Source organism: Gymnoscopelus microlampas (assembly GCF_963454915.1).
Source record: "Gymnoscopelus microlampas genome assembly, chromosome: 8".
Lineage (NCBI taxonomy): Eukaryota > Metazoa > Chordata > Actinopteri > Myctophiformes > Myctophidae > Gymnoscopelus > Gymnoscopelus microlampas.
Window position 1 is genome coordinate 54,684,767 of NC_139945.1, and position 20,198 is coordinate 54,704,964.

General features: G+C 40.8%; 1 protein-coding gene across 1 annotated transcript in view; it reads left to right on the plus strand.

Moving 5' to 3' along the window:
* Positions 1-11,635, plus strand: part of LOC311050652 (endothelin-converting enzyme-like 1) — a gene marked incomplete at its 5' end in the record, with an annotated part of 35,819 nt that extends 24,184 nt beyond the window's left edge. Inside the window, 7 exons of the mRNA XM_084064738.1 lie at positions 1,944-1,995; positions 6,662-6,729; positions 6,936-7,060; positions 7,740-7,805; positions 9,819-9,914; positions 10,009-10,085; positions 11,427-11,635. Of these exons, the coding sequence (XP_083920864.1) occupies positions 1,944-1,995; positions 6,662-6,729; positions 6,936-7,060; positions 7,740-7,805; positions 9,819-9,914; positions 10,009-10,085; positions 11,427-11,526 (584 nt within the window). The 3' untranslated portion in view covers positions 11,527-11,635. The remainder of the gene's footprint in view (positions 1-1,943; positions 1,996-6,661; positions 6,730-6,935; positions 7,061-7,739; positions 7,806-9,818; positions 9,915-10,008; positions 10,086-11,426) is intronic.
* Between the last annotated feature and the right edge of the window lie 8,563 nt (positions 11,636-20,198).

Here is a 20,198-nt window from a genome sequence, read left to right on the forward strand (position 1 = left end):
GACTATGATTTGCACTCTGTCATTCCGTTCGTCCATCCGTCGGTGTGACTCCGGCACCGTTGGCCCGATTGCAGCGAAACTGTGCACGCGCACTCCCTGGGCACCAGAGCAGAAGCTCTGCCCCAAATTCTTTCAGATTGGCCTGTTATATCGCAACCAGGAGGCCGATTTTTGCGAAACACATCTTTTTATAAAACTCCTACAGATTTGGTCCAAACACCACGCAAATTGGTACACATTATCTCTATAGTCATTTGATCAAGGCTGATCTGTCCGATTTTTCATATTCCCTCCTGATTGGCTAAGATTGGCTTCCAAAGTTTGCAGGATTTGTCTGTTTTGAACAAAATGCCTCAAATCATGAACGCAGCATGCGATTTCCGTGACATTTTGCATGCACATTCCCACTAGGCAAAGGAAGAAATGCCACTAGATTTTTTTCAAATCAGCCTCACGGTGACGCTATAACAGGCCGATTCATGTTTTTACCTATAACTGCACCGATTTTTTTCACATCTGCCTTTTATAGCGCCACCAGGAGTCCGATTTTTGTTCAGAAAATCACTTTAATTGGTACACAATATCTCTATAGTCATGAGATCAAGACGGATCTGTCCGATTTTTCATATTCTATCCTGATTGGCCAACATTGGCTTCTAAAGTCTGTTTTGAACAGAATGCCCCAAATCATGAAGGCAGTGTGCGATTTCCGTGAAATTTTGCACGCACATTCCCACTAAGCAGAGGAAGAAATACACCCTTTTCACATTGGCGTGTTATAGCGCCACCAGCAGGTCAATTTTTGCAAAACAAATTTTTGAAACAAAATGCCTCAGTGAAAGGCCTAGGAAGAAATGGCACCCTTTTCACATTGGCCTATTATAGTGCCACCAGGAGGCCACAATAACCTACCTGACCTGGCGGAGACCTGTGCTCCCGAGGAGCACTTTTTCTGATTTAGAGCTTTATGTAGATTATGCACAGAAAAATCCTCATAACTCTATAAAAGATTTACCCAAATTTAGTATGTGGAAAAGAACAAACAGGGTTTCTGTTCACATGTATGCAGAGGTGGAAAGTAACTAAGTACATTTACTTAAGTACTGTACTTAAGTAAGATTTGGAGGTATTTGTACTTTACTTGAGTATGTCCAATTTCCAATACTTTTACTTCTACTCCACTACATCTCAGGGGCAAATATTGTACTTTTACTCTACTACAATTATTTGAACATTTTAGTTACTAGTTACTTTTCAGATATAAATTATTATATTATGAAACATATACATTAACCACTTTAGCCCTATTTTATACCGAGGCTATTTGAAAATAGCCGATCTACAAGCTCACAACGCATCGCATCGCGACGCGTTGTGAGCTTGTAGATCGGCTATTTTCAAACATTTTAGTACTTTTACTTTTGGTACTTTAAGTACATTTTGATACCAATACTTTTGTACTTTTTCTCAAGTAAATTTAGAATTCCGGACTTTTACTTGTAACGGAGTACTTCTACATTGCAGTATTGATACTTTTACTTAAGTAAAACATTTGAGTACTTTTTCCACCATTGCATGTATGTATGCGTGCGTGTACAGTATGTTTGACAATGTGTCTTCGTTGCAGGTGGCTGCTTCCTCCTCAGGCTCTGAATGCCTACTATCTCCCTAACAAGAATCAAATGGGTGAGCCGTTGCATGAGTGATCGCTGCACATACTCATACCGTTGTAACTGTCTCAACACACGAGTGCGCACACTTGTCTTCATTGCAACTGTGCGCCACAACGTCAACAATTGGTTAACTACTTAATTGCTAATACTACATTTTAAGGTGGAATTCAGAAATAACTATTATAACATTATTCACATTTCTACACACTGCATCTCTTTTTAAGTGAAATGTCACTGATTTTCTTCACTCTGTTTGTGTCTCTCCTCCAGTATTTCCTGCAGGCATTCTTCAGCCCACCCTCTACGACCCAGAGTTTCCACAGTAAGTGTCTCTTCTTCTCTTCCGTACTACCTCTCACCTGGCCCGTCAAACCCAAAAGCAAGCCAACCCCACAACATTATAGGCTCTATGCACAGCTAGCCTGGTATCCAGCCTGCTTCGCTACGTTCGGCGGACTTTTTTTTCTCTCTTCGCTTCTCAGTCTGGAATGCCTCCTATCTCCAAGGGAGGCGGGACATGTCAAACGTTTCGAATCGTGCCGTGGCTTCTGATTGGTCTGTGGTGCGGGGCGGGACAAAAAAGACAGTGTGATCCTTGTGATTCGTCATTCGTTTGAACAACATCCAATCAGCAACGACGTTGCCTAACGTAACATATGTAGTTCCAGTGTAGTTCTGCAAAACGTGTCAATGGGGTGCATTCCAGACTGATAAGCGGAGAGAGAGAAAAAAGTCCGCCGAACGTAGCGAATCAGGCTGGATCCCAGGCTAATGCACAGCAGCCATATTATCACTTCCTTCACAGGTGTTACCAATGATACTAATGAAGGCTCTGTTCCATTTAGTGTAGCACAGTGGTTTCCACGACCCCCATAACTCTGAGAGTGTACAAATGGAACCAAATGGACCCTTACGGGTCCATTTGGTTCCATTTGTACACTCTCAGAGTTACACACCCATAAGGGGCCATTTGGAAGCCCATGAGGGTCCCTGGACCCCAACTTTAGACCCACTGGTGTAACAGAGTGTTTCCAGTGAGCCAACATGCACAATATCAGCACCCTGACTCTGTTTGACCAGAATGGAACAGAGCCTTCATTAGTATCATTGGTAACACCTGTGAATGTCTTCATAATATGGCTGCTGTGACTAGAGCCTATTACAATGGAAAATGGAAGCAATAGACACGTAACCTACTGTCTGTGGCTTCATGTTTTCCAAGTTGTTGTGAGCTGCTCCTCGTGCCGACGGGCATATTGATTTACCCTGTCGTTATTAGGATCCATGCCATTTACTCTGATTTCACACTTGTCACTCACTTTGGATTCGAGTAAATTGGGTGTTAGACCTTGTTTGTCTCCTTGAAACTTTCACTCAGTGCTTACGCTGTGTTTGACACCCGTTTTGACAAGTCATCGGTCACTGTAGCAACGCCGCATCTTTTGAGAAAGCTTCCATAAGAGGTGTAATTATTATTGGATGCCTTTTTACCTTAGTTTCTTATATACGTGTGTGTGTGTGTATATATATATATATATATATATGTATGTATATCTTACTATCCTACTATAATTCTAGTAACCTCTGTGCGTTTGTAGTGGTGGTGAAGCTACCCGGTTCTCCTCACTGGCTGGACCAATTGCTCTGATTTTGCACACAGCCATTGACCATTACCATCTGAACTTAACTGTGAAGCCCGTTTTTCAATTTCATCAAATCTCAGCTTCTTATTAGCGTTTTTGTGTCAAACACTGTCGCCATGGTTACGGGGCTGCCCAGCTATGGGACGAACTGCCTCCCGGGTTGCCAGATCATGTGCGCATATCCCCCCACGCATGCGTCGACCGGGTATGGTCTAGTATATATATATATATATATATATTATATATATATACTATATCATTGACAAAAGCTCCGAAGTTCGGCAGCGATTCGCAAGCACAGGATCACTCCACATGCCTCCAAGACCCGTCACAGACTGTTGATCAGAGCTATGGCTATGTTTTAGGCATCTTACCCCACCTCCATCAGTGATCGGACTCTTGGCTTGATTGATTCTCTGATTCGCCTATCAGACCCTCAGCCTGATCTGGCAGGTTGCCATAGCAACCAGATACAGGAAGTCTGACCTCTTTATCACATGACCGAGGTTGGGCGGTTGGGAGGGTGTCACTAGAGAGGTTAGGGCCGCAAAGCAAAGAGGGGAGGGTGGAGAGGAGCCGATATATAACCCTATATATATATATATATATATATATATATATATATATACATATATATATATATACATATATATATATACATATATATATATACATATATATATATACATATATATATATATATATATATATATATATATATATATATATATATATATTTATGTTTTGCATAATGTTAGTTCTGGCAGGACACACTAGTCAAGTCATGCTTCTGGCAAAGCTATTAAACTATGTGATCTAACGCAAGGCCTATCCGCGCACGTTTTAAGCTGTGGCGGACCCCGGGATGGGGTTATGAAAATGTTCTACTGTACCATTCATCCTAAGATATCATAACATCATAGAAAAGGTAAGAAAAACTTAGTCCAAAATTCTCCTTTAATGGAGTGATCTGATGATGAATTGCTTCGTCTTGCATATTCCTGCCACAGCGTGCACATGCCCACCTGCAAGCTCTCACTTAAAACCCACCTCCAACCCAGCTCCTCTTTTTTTAATGCTCATCTGATCTTACCAATGTCGCTGTCTGATGTCATTGTTGCTGCTGCTCTGTTCTGTAGTACCCGGGGAGGTCTTAGCTTGCTGTTCTCCCTACCTGTGGCATTCCATGTATGCACATGGAACGGGCAGGGTGGGTCACGGATCAGAGCCATGCCGCAAAACATAATAAGTGCTTAACCCTTTAAGCATTACAGTTTTTCAAAAAATAATGTAAAACATTTTTTTTCACGATTTTTCAAAAATAGCAGATCTACAAGCTCATAGCGCGGCACTCGGTGCCGCGCTATGAGCTTGTATATCTGCTATTTTTGAATAGCCAAAGAAATCTAAAGTGACACAGATGCGTTCCAGGTCTTAAAGGGTTAATTCTGGCAATTAAATTACCGTTATAATATGCAATTAAAATGTTTTATTTTGATGAAAGTGGTCCTGACAGAATGAACATAAAGTTGACTTGTTTAATTGTACAGCACAATATAGTCATTTTCCTCCGATATAATATGTTGTCCCTCTTTACCTTATTTATTCCTTTTTTAATTTTGTTTAGATGTGATAAAGTGTTACAGTAAAAGCTCTCTCTGAAGACAGATATACTTCAGATCACATGACCAGCGCACATGACCAGCTCAACAACAATAACACATTTTAATCAGAACAAAAATGTCAATGTTGCACACCTCCAGAAAAGACACCATGGTACTTTGTCAGGCAGTATGATTGGATAGCCTGAGGGAACCTTGATACCGGTTGTCATGGATACGTACTTCATTGTTTTGGTCTGGACTGGATTTAAAACATGACGGGGAAAGAGGAAAAGCTATCAAAAATAAATACATTACAATAGAAGACAACAGAACCCTCCCTGCAGGGGGCAGTCAAAGGGGTATAAATGCCAAACGTCAAATTTGAGTCAAGCTACTTATTTTTGTGCAGCAAACTTTTATGGATTTTGGAGCAAACATACGAACAAACCACTATTTATACAGTTATATATGAATAACTGTTCATTAATGATGGGTATTGTCAGGGTTATTCCATACACGAATGAAAACGGGCAAACTTAAAAACATGAAAAAATAAAATGCTACTAGACGCCTACCGGTTTCGACAACACAGTGTCGTCCTCAGGGCGAGGCTATGAGTGTGCTTGAAGTTTGCCCGTTTTGATAGGACCCCTCTTCATTTATGATCCTGTTTTCACTTCGTGAGCACCTCATCATTTCCTGGACTGGAGTCGTCACCCTGTGAACTCTAAGAAGCACTCGGCTGTTCTTTTATTCCATACACGATTGCTACCCTTCTCCATGTTCAAAATAACAAACACGCACGCACGCACGCACACACACACACACACACACCTCATTAATATAACGAGCTAGCAGTCCATGTATTCAGTCCATGTGTTCACTTCTACATCTTCATTGATACTGTCTTCATTGATACATGTCATTAATACTTATCAATGTTAATGACAGTATTTAACCGTGTTTTTGATCATACAATGTACATTATGTCCCTCTGCGTGTGTGCTTGCATGTGTGTGTCTATAGGCACGTGGCTATATCTTTGTGCCTATTCTGGAGTTCGAATTAATAGCCCTCCCCCACACACACACACACACACACACACACACACACACACACACACACACACACACACACACACACACACACACACACACACACACACACACACACACACACTGTGCTCTATCACATTGAGTATAATCGACTATCGACTAACTGTCAGAAAGTTATTTCCAGGCGTAGCTTTACGAATAGCCCTGCTCTTGCTCTCCCATTGCTCTGTGCCTCTGCATGGGCTGAGTAGACCACACACACACACACACACACACACACACACACACACACACACACACACACACACACACACACACACACACACACACTGAGCCAGCCTGGGGTCAAGGACACACAGGCACACCCAGAGTTTGGGGTGATGAAACAAATGGGGGGTTTGTTAATAGGTGGGGGAGACAAATGCAGAGCAGAAGTCACTGCAGCAAGAACATCATGACACAGAAGACTCATCCATGAGCTGACGATGTGGTCAGTTTGACTTGTCATCATGAGTCTGTTTCTTCTGTCCAGAAGATATCACCCACATTCTTTATACAAAACAGACTCATTATCCAGTGCGTGTAGGTATTATATCATCAGTTTTGGTTTTGTATCTGATGTGCAGAGCGGTGTACTGTATATTATTGTTATAGTAGTAATCCACTGTTCTCTTTGCTGCCTTCAGGTCTCTGAACTATGGAGGGATAGGAGCCATTATAGGCCATGAGCTGACTCATGGTTATGATGACTGGGGTAAGAATGACAGCTATTTAGTCCACATTGTCCTACAACAGAACTGAAACACTGACCACTTACATAGAGTTAACATTAATAGTCATAAACAAAATGTCATAAATAAGTCTTAAACAAAATGTCACAGAGCTGCTGTTCTAGTGTCATCCTAATCCCGGACCGCCTCTTGCTCCTCATCTTAGTGATGCAATGGTTCATGTCCCTAGGGGGCCAGTACGATCGCCACGGCAACCTCAAGCAGTGGTGGACGGAGGACTCGTACAGGAAGTTCCAGAAGAGAGCGGAGTGCATCGTCAAGCTGTACGACAACTTCACCGTGTACAACCAGATGGTGGGTTACATGCAACGCACGCACGCACGCACGCACGCGTTCGCACGCGTGCCTTCTAAATCAGTAGTTCTCAAACTTTTTCGTGTCAAGGACCCCCAAAATGATTCTGTATTTGGCTGCGGACCCCCCCCCCCCATCTGAAAATGTTTTGTGCCAGAGACCCCCAAAAGAGAAGATTTGTGTTCAATGTTTTTGAAAATTATTATATACTGTACACTGCTCAAAATAATGAAGGGAACACTTTGATCCCTTAATTCTTTTGAGCAGTTTTCGTTAGCATTATGTACACAGTTCATGAAAAAACTCAAAATAATTAAGGGATCAAAGTGTTCCCTACATTTCTTTGAGCAGTATATTTTTCAACACTTTCGAGATTTTTCTAAATTGTAGATGTAAAAGCAGATGTACACGCTTGCAGCGTGGCACGAAATGACTCACTGCGAGCTTGTATAGCTGATATTTTTGAGAACCACTAACCACTGTTCTAAATCCCAAGAGTTTTCTGGAAAAAAAAATAAAGCTACATTTTTAAGAGAGATCCAAGCCGAGCAGATCTACAAGCTCGTATCGCGGCACTCGGTTAAATGACACAGATCGCTTTCTCGGTTTTACGGGGTTAGAGTAAAAAGTGGAGTGTAATTAACAGTATTGGTGTTTTTCCTTCTCCCCCTCTGTTCAGGTGAATGGTCGTCTGACTCTGGGCGAGAACATTGCTGACATGGGAGGTCTCAAGCTTTCTTTTTACGTAAGTAACATCTCATGAGAACCAGGGATGTGCCTTACTGATCAAAATCAAAGTGCTATTAACCCATTAAGACCTGAGGCGATTCTTAAAAAAAATCTAAATCCTAACAGTTTTATGAAAAAAATATAAAAAAATATTTTTTCACGATTTTTCAAAAATAGCAGATCTACAAGCTCGTAGCGCGGCACTCGGTGCCGCGCTATGAGCTTGTAGATCTGCTATTTTTGAATAGCCAAAGACATCTAAAGTGACACAGATGCGTTCCAGGTATCAATGGGTTTGGGGTTAATGAAGATTGTTCGATTATTCGATCACGCATTCACTGTAAAGGAATGGTATACAAACGAAAATTCTCCTTGTATTGAAGACATCTCTGGGTTAGTAAACTATAGAAATAAAGTCTTAGTTTCTGTGGATGAACTACCCCTGTATTATTTAAATATTTGGGAGATTCATCTGTGTATAAGTATAGGGGACCTCGTGTACCACCATTGGTATGCGTACCATAGTGTGAGAACCAGAGTAGGCGTCCGCAGGATTTACATTTAAATCCCCCCCCCCCCCCCCCCCCTCTATTACCCCCAATATAAAAAAAAAGAAATTTCAACTCAATCGAAAACCGGCGATCGAAAACCGGCGAAAGTGTCCGTTTTCAAGATGTTTCGGCCATTATCTCTGGAACAGAAGGTCCAATCTGCTCAGTTCAAAGCTTGTTGGATGCGTGACTTTGAGGACATTAAGCACACAGTGACACCTTTTCGGCGAGATCTCAGTTGGGCAGGCGACCGCCTGCCCTGCCTCTACAGTGGGGTACGCCACTGCTGTGCGCTGAATTGAACCCCCTTCACGGGCCACATCCATCCTGTTTGATAGCTCTGCTTTAAATCCTTTACATATTGAGTTCTATCAGGGAAGGTTTGCTCCCCCCCCCAAAGGCAGCACTAATGGATTGTCCTTTGTTCCATCCCCTATGTTTTTTTTATTTGTATACAAACTATAACCCTGCACGTCGTTATAGTCTCTCTTTCTTTTCCCCGATGATTCATTGTGACAGTGTGGGCGATATGGATCTTGCACTGTGTTTATGTATGATGTGTTTTTCCCTTGGGGACATTAACCACATGAGCCCTAGTGTTCCTACTCTGGGGTGGGAATTCAGTGAAAATAGCAGATCTACAGTACAAGATGAGCTTGTTGATCGGTTATTTTTGGCAAAGACCTTTGGCGTAGACCGTAGAGGGACCAAGTATAGACCCCGGGGGACCCCAATCAAGGAAGTATATAGGGTTCATGCGGTTAAAGTTAAAGGAGTAGTTCACCCCAAAAAAATACGTATTTTCTATCAATTACACACCCCATGAAGCCTTGAATTCATGGAGATTTTTTGTTTTGTTTTTGTCGCATTCCTAAGACAATAATTTGATGACCGGCGGAGTCTCCAGTAGGAGACTTGCAGAGTCTCCATGAATTCAAGGCTTCATGGGGTGTGTTTGATATTAAAAAAAAAAATTGGGTGAAGTACTCCTTTAACCCATTATGACCTGGAACTCTGTCATTTTTAGATTTGAGCTAAAAAGCATTATTTTACACTTTGGGCTATTCAAAAATAGCAGATATACAAGCTCATAGCGCAGCACCGAGTGCAGCGCTATGAGCTTGTAGATCTGCTATTTTTGAAAAATCGTGAAAATGTGTGCAAATCTTTGAATATATATATTTTTAAAGCGAACATTTTTAACTCAAATCTTTGCTTCTGGGGGGTCCCTGGAACAAAATATTTTGATGGGGGTCCGCGGCCAAATACATATCATTTTGGGGGTCCTTGACATGAAAAAGATTGAGCACCACTAGATATAGAAACATACGTTTTTCAGAATACTGTTGAGATTTAGGAGACATGTAGAATCGGCTTCAGGTCTCAATGGGTTCATGCCTTACTCTCTCTCTCTCTCTCTCTCTCTCTCTCTCTCTCTCTCTCTCTCTCTCTCTCTCTCTCTCTCTCTCTCTCTCCAGGCATATCAGAAGTGGGTGAGGGAACATGGTCCAGAGAGACCCCTGCCCGGCCTTAAATACACCCATGAGCAGCTCCTCTTCATTGCCTTTGCACAGGTACCAGCTCTGACTGTGTTCCACGATGCAGCAGATCAACAGCAGATGAATGGAGGCGTTTTAATGGCTGATTGATTGTTCTCTGTCTCATCAGAACTGGTGCATGAAGAGGAGATCTCAGTCTATCTACCTGCAGCTGCTAACCGACAAACATGCACCAGAGCACTATAGGTACACGCACGCACGCACACACACACACACACACACGCACGCAGTATACAGGTATATATATACTTATTAGACTTCATGAATATAACTACTGTAATTTCCACATTACCATAGTTAGGCTGGAGCACACCTACACATAATAATATTGACCTACTTGCTCCCGCGGGGGACATTCGGTTTCAGCTCAAACCAGCTGATCGCTGCCCATAAGGGTCGTGGAGCAGTTAGGGGTTAGGTGGAAAAAGTAATCAAATTCTTTACTTAAGTAAAAGTACAAACACTGCAATATAAAAAATACTCTGTTACAAGTAAAAGTCCAGAATTAAAAATGTACTTGAGTAAAAGTACAAAAGTATTGGCATCAAAATGTACTTAAAGTATCAAAAGTAAAAGTACTAAATATTTGAAAATAGCACATCTACAAGCTCACAACGCGTCGCGCTGCGACGCGTTGTGAGCTTGTAGATCTGCTATTTTCAAATAGCCTCGGTATAAAATAGGGCTAAAGTGGTTAATGTATGTTTTATAATGTAATAATTTATATCTGAAAAGTAACGAGTAACTAAAGTTTTTAAATAATTGTAGTGGAGTAAAAGTACAATATTTGCTTCTGAGATGTAGTGGAGTAGAAGTAAAAGTATTGGAAATTGGAAATACTCAAGTAAAGTACAAATACCTCAAAATTGTACTTAAGTACATTACTTAAGTAAAAGTACTTAGTTACTTTCCAACTTAGGGGTTCACTCCTCACTCCTCATTCAGCTATGCCACCCCCATACGCGTGCATACGCACACACGTTCATTACACGAAATGTGCATAGCTTTTTATCCACACCTTTATGTCTGTGCTCATAAATGTTCATAAATGGGGCAAGTTGCTCAGTTTGAATAAAATGAAAAATGCCTTGTGACGTTCAACATTCACATTTGCTGTTGTTTGAAAAAACATTTTCCCTAAACAATTGCAGACTCCATATGGAGCCACCCCAGGTGTCAGTGGAGAGTGTTTTGACCATTTGTGCCCTTGAATTAATTATGTGTTCAAATTAATGTTTGCTCTCTAATTAGTTTTATTTGTATTATGGAAATGAGCGTAATACATTGAGCTCCACTGTTCTCAGCTTCCTATAGACTTATTTCACTGTATTTTCCAACACCAAGTTTCCAAGTTCCATTCTATTCATACTGCCTTTTGCTGCATACGTACACATATGTATAAGTACACCTTTGACCCCTGGTAATCCCCATATATTTATCAATATATCACTTGATATGTTCAATATATCGCCCTGCCCTGCTACTGTATGTTTCTCCACAGTAAAATGTGTTCATTGTCCCCTGTAGGGTGATTGGCAGCGTGTCTCAGTTTGATGAGTTTGCGCGTGTGTTCCACTGTCCCAAGGGGTCACCCATGCACCCTGTGGACAAGTGCTCTGTATGGTGACCTCTGCACCCTGGACCACGCCCGGGCTGACCCTTGACACCTTCACAGCCTCCTCCTCGTCCACTTCCTGTCTCAGATAACCTGTGCTGTCTTTAGTTTTTCATCCTGTTTCATCTCCGTGCTGGATGACGCCTCATTTCCCACACGTACAAGACTGAGAGCAATCTTTATTTAATATTATTGGTCAATAGGAAACACAGTTATCAGCATAGGTAGTTATCAAACTACATGGTGGTAAATGTGCATACCATTTGATTATATCTATTTTTCTATGTTTGGATTAGCATTTATTTTCAACTCATCTATTTTTGTATCTCAAAAGATAAAGGACACTACATTGTGCATACAAGTAACATGAGCATCTTTTAAATATCTTCAATTATTATTAATATCATCATTGTCATTATTTTGGTGATATGTGGCATTAGCTCAAAGATGGAGCGGTCAACTTGCTTATCTAAAACACAGAATATGGATTGGAAGCTAAATAAACTTCTCTGGACTGAAGGACACAAGAGACAGAGAGGACTTAAGGAAATGAAGTTGGACAAAAATGGATTTACAATGAAGTGGAGTCAGTACCACTCCTCCGCCGGGCCAGGCGGGGAAGACTATGTTTTCGACCCTTTGTCTGTGTGTCTCTGTCTCTGGACAACTATCTCGGAGACCACTGGACCGATTGGCATGAAGCTTTGCATGCACACTCTCAGTAGGCCAAGGAAGAACCTCCATCCCACTCCGCCCCAATGCGCCCCATACCCCGCTTTTCAAATTGGCCTCATAGTGGTACTATAACAGGCCGCTTCACGTTTTGGCCTATACATACCTCCTGAACTGTTGGTCATACAATATACGTATATATTTCCCCCCCTGGATTCCTTGGATCATGACACAACTCCCCATATAGTCCACGCTCATTTCTGCATAACTAGCTATTTAGCGTTTTCTTCAAAACACACTTTTTGCTTCTACCACTCACAACACACATTATCATGTCATAAACATTTACAGGTATCATTCAAATTGTTCATATTCAATTCCAATAGGCTCTATTCACAGCAGCCATAATATGAAGACATTCACAGGTGTTACCAATGATACTAATGAAGGCTCTGTTCCATTTAGTGTAGCACAGTGGTTTCCACAACCCCCATAACTCTGAGAGTGTACAAATGGAACTAAATGGACCCTTACGGGACCCTTTGGTTCCATTTGTACACTCTCAGAGTTACACACCTGTAAGGGGCCATTTGGAAGCCCATGAGGGTCCCTGGACCCCAACTGTAGACCCACTGGTGTTTCCAGTGAGCCAACATGCACAATATTAGCACCCTGACTCTGTTTGACCATAATGGAACAGAGCCTTCATTAGTATCATTGGTAACACCTGTGAATATCTTCATAATATGGCTGCTGTGAATAGAGCCTATTGGCTATGATCGGCTTCCAACATTTGCCTGTTTACACAACATGCCACACATTTTGAACGCAGAGTCCGATCAACCCCACATTTGAATCACACTTTGAGGGGCCTCTAAACAACACAGAGGTAAAAGTAATTTCACTTTTCAGCGCCACAAATGTCACTGTTTATTGCAGAAACGTGATTATTATAATTTGTTATACCAAATGAGGTACAGATAATCTTGTGAGTCATCATGATGTGACAATGAGCGATATTCCATTTGGCTTCAAAAATTTGCGAACGGGACTGACAGAGCCATGCATGGGTAGGCCACCCGGTCTGACGAAGACCTGCGCTCTGACGAGCACCTTTTTCTAGTCTTTTTTTCTATTGGGAACTGACATCGTGTTGTAACGTTGCCCTCTTGTGGTTAAAAGAGGAATGGTCACCGGTGAAACGTTCACGACCGCTGTGATGTCTTTCTGCACCGACGTCTTGGATACTGTGAATGTTTGAACGTTTTTTAAGATCTGTTATGTGTCATTTTCTTTTCTTTTTTAAGAAGTGAATCCGTGGTGACCTTTAACCTCTGGGTTTGTAGCAAATAATGACTCCACAAAATGCTAAATGGATGGTGTTGTCTGCCTGTCTGCCTCTCTATCCTTTTGGATACAGTGATGAATAGGCTCTATGCACAGCAGCCATATTGGGAATGAATTGGGCCCCTTCCTTACTTCCTTCACAGACGTTACCAATGATACTAATTAAGGCTCTGTTCCATTTAGTGTGGCATAGTGGTTGTCTTATTTTCAAGGACCCCCATAACTCTCAGAGTTACACAGCCACCATAAGGGGCCATTTGGGAACCAAAATGGAGTGTTTTTAGTGAGCCAACATGCACGATATCAGCACCCTGACCAGAATGGAACAGAGCCTTCATTAGTATCATTGGTAACACCTGTGAAGGAAGTAAGAAGAGGCCCAATTTCTTTCCAATATGGTTGCTGTGCATAGAGCCTATTGTAGGTATGTTATGATACCAAAAACTCACAATACGATAATATCACGATAACAAGTCCACTACACAGTATTTATCAAGATATTTTAAATAAATAAATGATGTTCCAAGTGTTCACTTATTATGCTATGACATGCTCAGAATAGGAATACTGTGGTTCATTTGATTAATGAGATGCACTCTGCTTGTTTGAGCCTTTGGTACAGAGCTGGCAGCACTGTTTGACTAAAGCTACATTTGCTGCTAAGTTAAATGGCAGGCTGTTTTACTCTCATAACTCCGCAGCTGTTAAAACAAAACAATACCATTTCAGCGTGTACACCTATGGTAGATGGCGTCACATAATATTGAGAGGCCCACAAAAATATAGAGTTGTTGCAATATCACAATAACAATAATATTGTTACATCCCTAATGAATTGATCACCACTGGACTTGTAACTGGAAAAGTAACTGAAACTTTGATCTTTTGAGTACCCGACCGCACGGCTGTTTTTCTCTCGCTACAGAGTTTGTGGTATGGTTGTGTAGTTTGCAAAATGCTTTTATTGTTGTCCAGAATACCTTACTTCAGTTGAAACTCGTTCATAGATTAGATTGCCCGTCCAATTCTTACCAATAAAATCGCTGCTACCATAGTGTGTACGTGTGTTTTGAAAGAGAAAATGTTATTTATATGTTTCGATTTTTTTGGGGTGTTTTTTCAGTGCACCATGATTAATGTTTGTATATTTTCAATCATTTGTTTTGCGTTGTATGGCCAAATTGTATATATTGTTAATAAAAGTGTTTTACGTTTTATGCAGTTGATTATGCAGTTGTTTTAATTATCTTCTGAAAGATACTATTACTTGAAGAATCCAGATGACATCACAAACATATCAGGCATTCCCTCACCTATTAGTAGTACATTATTTACAATAATGTCACACTGCTACAATTCATATTTCCTGGTTGAGCAAATTATCCTCTGGAACAGTATTGTGACTAAGATAAACCTTAATAGGCTCTATTCACAGCAGCCATATTATGAAGACATTCACAGGTGTTACCAATGATACTAATGAAGGCTCTGTTCCATTCTGGTCAGACAGAGTCAGGGTGCTGATATTGTCCATGTTGGCTCACTGGAAACACTCCCAAATGGCCCTTTACGGGTGTGTAACGAGAGTTATGGGGGTCGCGGAAATCTGAAATTCAAAAATGTGACAACCACTGTGCTACATTAAATGGAACAGAGCCTTCATTAGTATCATTGGTAACACCTGTGAATGTCTTACAATATGGCTGCTGTGCATAGAGCCTATTAAAGCCCCGGAGAGAACTCCAGGTGTCATAATGTAACAGATGCCATAAATATGCCAGGTTTCTTAATAATACTGTACACTCAAAAAGGTAAATAGAGAGTGCTCAGAGGTTACAACAGCAGGTAGCAACAGCAGTGAGAATGAAACAGGAGAGTTTTCCCAAAAGCTTATGTTGCTATAGCCTAAATCAGGGGCCTTCAACCTTTTCAAGCCAAGGACCCCCTAGCTGAGAGAGAGATGAAGCAGGGACCCCCTCTATATCGTATAAAATTGTGTTTCAGATTCAACATTTTTTTTACGTGGTCTGCTCTTTTTTTCCCTCTACACCTATGTCTCTTTGCAGGGGCCATGCCCATATATGGGCATGACCCATATATTGTATATTATTGTATGTCTTTAAATGTCTCTTTGAATTGAATATACGCGTTATATACAGTAAATGTATACAACTAGAAGTTGAAACCCATTATATCAGGTATCGCTAGGACGCGCCTCACTAGCCAACACAGAAGAGGGGGTTGGGGTGTGCTGAAACCAGCGCACCCCGAAACAACAGGTTGGGAATTGATTGCGTGAAACAATCACCTGTGCGTCCAGTCTCAATGTTAGTAAACAAATAATTGGTCTATAGTGAAACCTCTAGTCTAAATGAACTTTTGACAGAATCAGTTTTCACTTTTGCCTCATCAAAGGTTTACAGAAAGAAGTGAGTGAAACTTGTGGTTTAGACATAAGTTTTCTTTCTTTGGTAAAATAAAAATGTTGATGAAGCAAAAGACATTGAAACTTTCATCATGTAAATGTTTCTCTGATGATGGCCCATCATGACACTTTTTATTAGCCTTTCACATTGAAATGGACCCTGACTGCAGTGAACTGGAAGAATGTGAGGAGGTGGGAGGAGGTGTTTCTCCTCTTCAAGATAAAAGGTGGTGTTTTCACAACAAATCTCCACTCTGTCCTCAGTCAGACTCCAGGACACACCACAGTTAAACTCTCAGGACTCACAGTAAGGGAGGACAGACTTTCCACAGCTATAGGAGCCAGGCTCTATCTTCACTTACACACCTCTTCCACCAGGGGGCGAAAGGCAGTAAGAAGGCAACGGTGCCTGCAATGCGCATGTGTGAAACACGTTGACCCAGAAGTAATTGCGTGTTGTGATTTCGGTGAAAAACGTGCCATAAAGGAGGTAAAAACGTGTCAAATGGAGTCTCTACAGCTGAAGATAAATGAACACATGACGTCGGTGGGAGAGGAGATATTGTGTGTTTTGGACAAACAGCAGCGTAGTGCTGATGTTTGTTGTGTGAAGCTTGTCAGAGTGTTTGTGTTGGAGCGCCTCAGTGCGGCTGCAGAGTTCATGTGCAACCTCTTCCAGAGAGAGATAGAGACACTAAAAACTCTGCTGGAGAAACGAAACAAACTGCTGGACATTGATTTTGATATGGACATCGATCTACACACTGCAGGTATGTCTGTTACACACACAACATCAAACTACACACTGCAGATATGTCTATTGCACACACAACATCAAACTACACACTGCAGGTACTGCAGTGGATGTACAAGATTCAAACATTTTATAGAGTCTCATTGTATCTTTTGTGTAGACTTCCTGCATGTCCCTGTATGTAAAGAGGAGAGGAGCCCCAGTCTGCTCCAGGAGGAACAACCTCCACAGATTAAAGAGGAACAAGAGGAGCTACTTCAAAGACCAGAAGAGGCTGGTGGGTCAACGTTGACATTACTAGCAGTGAAAAGTGAAGATAATGATGAAAACAGAGAGACAGAGCCTGTAGCCAGCACCTCAACTGAACACATGAAAACACAAGCTGATGTAGAGGACTGTGGAACATCACAACCAACTAGTGATGACCAGCTCCTCTCTTCACACTGTTCTGAATCAGACACTGAAGACAGTGATGACTGGGAGGAGACTAGGGGAGATCAGTCAGCTTTAAACACACTGAAATCACACAAGACACAACATGTGGGAGGACAGCGAAAGCTGTCCCAAGACCTGAAATCACCGAAACAAACTCATACAGGTGAAAAGCCCTTTTCTTGTACAGTTTGTGGTAAAGGCTTTAATCGGAAAGATACTATTAAAACACACATGATGACTCATACAGATGAAAAGCCCTATAGCTGTACAGTTTGTGGTAAAGGCTGTGTTAACACGGGTAATCTAAAAACACACATGATGACTCATACAGGTGAAAAGCCCTTTTCTTGTACAGTTTGTGGTAAAGGCTGTTGCAATCTAAAAACACACATGATGACTCATACAGGTGAAAAGCCCTGTACCTGTACAATTTGTGGTAAAGGCTGTGTTCACATGGGTAATCTAAAAGCACACATGAGGACTCATACAGGTGAAAAGCCCTATACCTGTACAGTTTGTGGTAAAGGCTGTGTTCACAAGGGTCATCTAAAAACACACATGAGGACTCATACAGGTGAAAAGCCCTATACCTGTACAGTTTGTGGTAAAGGCTGTGTTCACAAGGGTCATCTAAAAATACATATGATGACTCATACAGGTGAAAAGCCTTATACCTGTACAATTTGTGGTAAAGGCTGTGTTCGCAAGGGTAATCTAAAAACACACATGAGGACTCATACAGGTGAAAAGCCCTATACCTGTACAGTTTGTGGTAAAACCTTTGCTAGCACAAGTAATCTAAAGAAACACATGAGGACTCATACAGGGGGGAAGCCTTTAGTTGAAGTTAGTCACACACAGACATACATATACGATCATTCAGTCTAATCGAGGATATCAATGACAAAGGATACTAAAGCAGAGGAATCTCATAATCTGACAATATCAACATGACTGAATGAAATAAACATTATTTGTTTCTGTATATAGATTTTTGTTTTATCTTGTGTATGGATCTTATTTTCAATTCAACATGATGTTATTTCAATTGCTTGTTTTTTTTTAATAATCTTTTATTATTCTCTCCAGCCAGTCTGTCCACATTTGTGGGGATTAAAACAAGTCTTGTTCATTATTATTTTCATTGATATGCATGCATAATGGTGCAGTAAAGTGCTGACAAGCTGCTGGTTTTGTGTAGCTTTTCACTGTGTGTTGACATGTGTGTTGTTTGTATTGTTAAATTATCATAGTACATATTTGGTAGATGTCTGAGACAGCTGACAGTTGACTTAGTTTACTTTTACGGAATTGTGTTTACAGATTACTTATTTACATTTACTCTGATTTTCTGAACTCAAAGAAACACTTTAATACCTGGGAAAATAAATGTTGATAATGTTTTGTGTTGTTTGATTTAATAAAGGTTTCACCACTACATGTCCTCTATGTGTGCTTTATCATTACAGAAATGTAAATATGTGTTGTACTTACCCCATAACTACTGTGAACAATACAGTCATTTTACAGCCTTTATACCTTTTATACTTGTATTACTACAGGGTACATGAGTAAGTATTCATTTTACAGTCTTGCATACATTGTATTATTATTATTATTATTAGTTGTTTTTGTGTTGTCATTATAAAATAATAATGTTATACAGTGACCCAGAAGTATAGTATAAAACAGGTTAAAATAGTCATATTTTTAATGCTATATGAACCACTATGTTGACTGGGGTCCCCCCTCCCTGTTTTCCTCTACACCAAATATTTCGCCAAATTAGCTGGGATCCCCCTGAAACACCCTAAACTAAAGGACTCCTAAAGGAACAATAAAGGTATTTTATTGTTTTTAAATTAGGGTCAAATCTGCAGACAGGGATTTATATTTATCTGGAGACTCTTAGGTTGTTTACGATACTGCCTAATATATTTTTTTACATATCCTCTCCTGTCTTTTCAGGATGTGGCTGATCAAGGCCCTTTGCACTGCACACAGAGTGGGGGAGTGTTTACTAATGAGTGACATTGTTTCATTCATAAATGCTGAGTTTCTTCAACTACCAAACACATGAGATGCACCAAACAGATATCAGTATTTCAATCATGGTGTCTCTAGTTAGTTCTTAATTTGCCATATTGTAGATCAGTGGATCTCAATGTAGGGTTTGGGGACCTCCAGGGGTCATTGAATTTGATCACAAGTTCACTGTGATCTCCATACCTACAGTACATAGACAGTAAATGTATTATGGACCATTAATTTGACTGAATCATTCCTAATAACATAAATATCCTTAGATTTGGGTTCCAGAGATAAACATCTTGTCAAATGGAGGTTTGTGGTCTAATGCAAATCTAATGTGGGGTCCTTGAAATTAGAGAGTTTGAGAATCACATGTAGACAACGACAACCAAGTCAGATTGGGGGATACTTGGAGACAATGACACACCTAAAGTGTGTGTAGATTATCTGTGCTGTGACAAGTGGGCCGGCAGGCACGTTTTAAAATGCAAATAAGACAACAATAAGGTGTGTGTGTGTGTGTGTGTGTGTGTGTGTGTGTGTGTGTGTGTGTGTGTGTGTGTGTGTGTGTGTGTGTGTGTGTGTGGGTGAAAAACCTCCTCCCACCTCCTCCAGTTAACTGCAGTCAGGGAGCATTTCAATGTAAAAGGCTCATAACAAAAGACACATAGATGATGATGATGGGCCATCATCAGAGATATTTACATATAGACAAGTTGACAATGTCTTCATCAACATGCTGACTGTTTTTTCTTCGCCAAAGAAAGCAAACCTCAAGATGTTAACAGTTTATTTCCAAAGTGATCAAATTATTTTGGTCAATAAAATGGTCAGTTAAGATGATGAAAAAGGTTAGTCTAGTGGTATGTGAATAAAATAAAGTGATGATCTGTGTTGATAATGTGGCAGGATCAGGATGGGCGTTGGTTCCCACGCTACCCACGGCCCATCCTTGTTTTTGGCCTTCTATTGTTCTCTTGTTGATCTCCTTCCCACTTGCCCCCTCTTCTTTTTTCTCTC